Source organism: Solanum verrucosum, unplaced genomic scaffold (genome assembly GCF_900185275.1).
Source record: "Solanum verrucosum unplaced genomic scaffold, falcon-dt-bn FXZP01000115.1, whole genome shotgun sequence".
Lineage (NCBI taxonomy): Eukaryota > Viridiplantae > Streptophyta > Magnoliopsida > Solanales > Solanaceae > Solanum > Solanum verrucosum.
In genome coordinates, this window is record NW_026020680.1 from 467,211 (window position 1) to 472,465 (window position 5,255).

The window sequence follows — 5,255 nt, forward strand, 5'->3', positions numbered from 1 at the left end:
TAGTTATACATCATCTAATATAATACTAAATAAAGTGTATAATGAAAGACTAAAAGTTCTATCAAACAAAGAATTAAATAATATCAAAAGCTCAAAAACTAATACATGTATTACATCCTCTAATAAGAACATTATATCTTAAGAAGATCATACATTGAACGTATGACTTGGTATAACTTGTGTCTTAGACATAACTACTAAACTTATATCTCAAGGCACAAGTTATGTCTTACAATTTATAAGTTCAATTTTAGAACTTTATCTCTTAAAAAGTTTATACTAAGCAAAATTTAAAAATTTAGATAACATAGTGGCGGTCTAAGCATCGTATTTTAAGTCCTAACCGCTGCTATTGAAATAATTAATATAGCGTATAAAAAACCATCGTGTTATTTAGTATTTGTGGCGGTTTTGTAAAACCGTCGTAATAAAATCGTCGCAATACTTTCATTTTTTGTAGTGATGTCACCAATCGCTTCATTCTCATTATTAAAGTATGTTTGATTCTCAACAAGTTTTTGAAATATATTATTTTATAATTCTCTAAATTTATACCGTTATATATAAAATCGTTACTGACAAATAGTGATCTACTATTTTCCCTGAATTTGCGCCTCAGACCATGAGAAACAATATTCATCAAAAGAAATCCATGAGAAAATAAAGATCATACAGTATTCATCAAGAAAATGCAACATGTTCTCAAAGAACTCAATCAGTTTCAATCTATTACTCTAAGTTGAAAGATGAGTTTGGATTGATGATCCTAACATCTAGTTGTAACTGTGAAGGATCTAAGGTATATGTTATGTATCTACAATGACAAAAGTTATACCAATTTTTCATGGGTTTGAATGAGTCATATTCATAAGTAAGAAGTCACATTCTTTTAATGAGTCATTTACCAACTGTGAATTAGGCGTATGTAATGATAATGAGAGATGAGAATCAAAGAATTATCGCAAGCTTAGCTAAAGCAACTCAGACTGATAACAAGTTTAATCTACTTAATAACATATTCAATCCTACTCGCAACATATTTAGTCAAACAAGAGTAGGATGATAATACATATACATATCATAAATTAAAATATACATATGTTGTTTAAAGCACATGAGAGCTTATGATTTTATTTATGTGTGTATAATTAAGATATATAAAAATAAGGTAGTGGATGTGAAATAAATGTATAATAACAATATGTACAAAATACCGTATACATAATAACAATTTATAATATGTGGTAAAGAAAAGTAGTGTGTATGTATATATACACAGAGCATACATAATTTGTGCATGCATTGAGTATGATGAATGAATAGGAAGTAAAATAACATGTGTAATATTTCACATCTTGTATTTTTTTTGGGCCTGATTTTAGTAATCTGAAATGGACTAGTTGTTAGGCCCAAAATTTCTGCTAAACACTTCGATAGAAATAAAATTGGGCCAGTTTTTTCAAAACACATTCATTTCATTAGAAGGGTGAAACTTTGGGCCAAAGACCAATTCATTCTTTTAAAAATGGAAACTGTATAATAATACAAATATAGATGTATTAGATACACTAATTTAATTTATATTTTCAAATACTTATCTACCATCACACTATTTACTAATTTTGTATCATATTTAAAGTGAGATACAACACTCTTTTAAAATAACCTAAAATTGAGTTCTTATTTATCTACCCACCTAATCACATTCCTAAATTACGCCTCCCAATCTCCTCCTTCTTCCTCTCATATTTTTCTTCAGTTACTCACCACCCTTTAAATGAAAATGGAGCACTACACATATGAATTTTGAGGTTTGTAATTGATTTTCTCCATTATTTAAGCTATGTATTTGATTTTTTTTTTTTTTATAGTTTTCAATAATTATTTTCTTTGAAATGTATAGTTATACCAAGTTCTTTTTTTAAAGATCATTGAATAAGACTTTGTTAAATTACTTTGACGGCTAAAAAATCTTCAACCAAGAGAATTGTTAATAATTATACAACACACTACTGAGAATCTATTCAAAATAGAGCTTCTTATGATTTGAATTTCACCGAAGAATATTCTATTTTGGGTCATCTTCTGAGGTTGTTGCTGCTAGTGCTCATGAAGGAGTTGATTTTGACATTGTTACCATTATACATTGAAATTTATACATAATTCATGTATCTAATATATACTTCATAAATTTGTAATGTAACCAACATGTATCTTATATATATGCAATATGCAACTATTAGTAAATGATCAATTTTTTTTATAACTATCTATTATAGTATCTGATACACACTGGACATGTATATGATATCTGATAAATGACTATGATACATACTTCATGAAGTTTTCAGATACATTTAATTTGATATCAAATACAACAACTATGCAACAAGCTCATGTCATAGTTTAGATGAATCAGATATAATGTCAACTTTGTATATGTATGAATCTGTAGATTAATTCTATCTTTTATATATATATATATATAAAAAATCAAAATTGAATTATAGGAAAGAAAGAATAAAAAGAAAAAACGAAAAAAGGAAAAAAAAAAAGACATCCCTCCTTTTTGCTTTTGCAATTAGATTCTTTTCTTTCTATTTCGATTTTTTTATTTCATTCCTATTCTCATTTCTCAGAAAAAGGGCCTTTAACCAAAGTAAAAGATTACTTCGTTCTTGATAGTTAGTTAGTCATTCAGTGGATAGGAACATACTCTGGATCAGAATCATGGGGAGTACTTCTTGATCATTTCTACGAACGTAAAGCCCCCATTTGAATTCCTTTTATGTACAGAAATATCCTCTTGGATAACTTACATAATCTCAATTACTAATCCTTTGTGTATCTTGGTCTTCCTAACTAATATAATCCATATACAGTTTTTAATGATGAGTTAACACCCAATAACATTCAAATACATTATATTAGTTCTAGATACATGCTAAAAAGTATAATTTCTATACATTTTTATAAAAATTAGTTCATATACGATAATACTGAAATTTGGATAAGACACATGTCCCTAATTACTTGTTAACTTTTGAATTGACACACCTATTTAGAAAATAATGATTGACACAATGAATTTACCATTTTACCCCTAATAATGTTGAAGTTGATGAATTAAAATTTAAGATTTTCAAAATAATTAATTAAGGATATAATAGGTAAATGAAAGTTGTCATTTCTTGATTTGTCAAAATTGACAAGTAATTAAGGATAACTTAAAAAAGAAAAAAATGAACAACTAATTAGAAACAGAGGGAGTAAATCTTGACTCCTAAAATTTAACATTTCGATTACAATTTAAAATCTTATTTGGACCCGCTATCCGACCCATTTAAAATCAATTCTCGATTGTCAACATTATCGAGCTACAAAAACGAGATCTAAGAACAAGAATATTAATAAGCGCGTATGTACATGTTATTAATTAATTAGAGGACCAAAAAGGTCCCATCTACTCATTAATTCCCTTTTTACCAAAAAGAAGAGAAGCGTAAACACCAACTAAAAAGCACAACCATGTTTAAATACTACTCCTTTAAAACTATTTTTATAATGTTTGAATAAAATAAAATTTAAGATAAAAAATAAACAAAAAATAAGCTTTATAAAACGAAAAGCTATAAACCCATTAAAACAAGCCACTTCCTCCGTTTTAATTTATGTAATGTAGTTTGATTGACATGGAGTTCAAGAAAAAACGATAAACTTTTGAAATTTATGATCTAAAATAAGTTAGAGAATATTTGTGTGATTATAAATTATTTTATTAAAGATAAAATAAATATGTTAAATTTACTTAACCAATATACTAAAAATAGATATCCAATTTTACTTATTCAATTTGAAAAATCAAAAGATAATTTACTATTTTGTGTCTATTTTATCTTTGTTACTAAATATTAATTTTTCAATATTTAGATAACTTATAATTATTAGAAATGAAATAGAAAATCTACCCCTCTAATTACTGTTTTTTAAAAGATATGTCAAATTAGACCTGAATAATAAAAGATCATGAACAAGAGAATAATACTCCATTCGTTTAAAAAAGAATGACCTTTCTTTTTTAGTCTGTTTCTAGACTATTCTTTTTAAAATCGAAGGAGTAACTAAAAAGAAAAATAAGTCATATAAATTTGAAGCGGAGATAGAGGGAAGTATAAAAAAGCTAAAGATAGTAGGTAGGGTAATCACCACACTACACTACACTACACCAAACCAAAACCAAAAGCTGCAACATAATTCAAAAGCAAAAACCAACAACTCACATTCAAAAGTTTTTAAACAAGAAGGATGATAGAAGAACAACGGCATGGACCTCCACACGGCATTCTCTTTGCCGTAGTTGTAGTAGCAGTCATCTTAATCCCAACAATCCTCGGTGAAAATGGCGAAGCAATTACTGATTTCATCTCCGATCTTCTTACCCCAATAGGTCTTCTCTTACTCCCTATTATTCTACTCCTCACTATCCAATTCCTCTCATCCGACACCGGCTCATTCATCAACACCATTTTCTCCACCGGTGAACCTAATTCCATTCACCGTGTAAGTGGGTCCCCTGTTGGCGTTGCTCTTTTTCTCGCACTCACATTGTTCCTTCTCTATAACCGCTTTTCCATCTTCGGTGGCGATGATGATTCCGGCGACTGAAATTAAACACTACTTTGGCTAGATCTATCTTTTATTTTCAAGTGTATAGTGAACCCTACCGGTCCGCCGGCTCTCTAGTATTGTACGGACCTAGAATATTTTCATGTATGCAAAATCCCCACCCTTTCAATTCCGAACAAGTTATTTGTAGTCAGTTGCATGATTCATATGTATTTATTTTATTTTATTTTATTTTATTAGTTTAGAGATGTTTTGTTCCAATATTCTCCTTTTTCATACTTCGTATGCTATAAACAAATCATATATTTTTAAAAAAAGTAGATAAATTTAATAATGAGATGATTTATAAGTTTTGCATAAATATATTTGATTTAGATCATAAATTTCAAATTATTTAGTTTGTTTGATCTATTTTGACTTAACAGGGAATTTAACACTTTGTTTGGATGATTGTTATGTATTGTTTCATAATGTATCACATTGTATTGTTTTAATGAATACAACACTTGGATAGATTATATTGTTCTCGATCGTTATATAATGTCGATAAATCTATAAGAAATTGCAAGGTACAAGGCATAACTACTATGAAAAGGTAAGGTAACAATCAAAATAAATATTGTATTTAG

General features: G+C 28.0%; 1 protein-coding gene across 1 annotated transcript; it reads left to right on the forward strand.

Moving 5' to 3' along the window:
• Nucleotides 1-4,305: 4,305 nt before the first annotated feature.
• On the forward strand, nucleotides 4,306-4,665 carry LOC125812206 (uncharacterized). The gene has a single exon (XM_049491730.1). The coding sequence runs from the start codon at nucleotides 4,306-4,308 to the stop codon at nucleotides 4,663-4,665; it is 360 nt and encodes a 119-aa protein (XP_049347687.1).
• Nucleotides 4,666-5,255: the final 590 nt, after the last annotated feature.

Bases quoted from the DNA above. Each gene is read 5' to 3' on its own strand.
- LOC125812206 (XM_049491730.1), top strand. From the start codon at position 4,306: ATGATAGAAGAACAACGGCATGGACCTCCACACGGCATTCTCTTTGCC.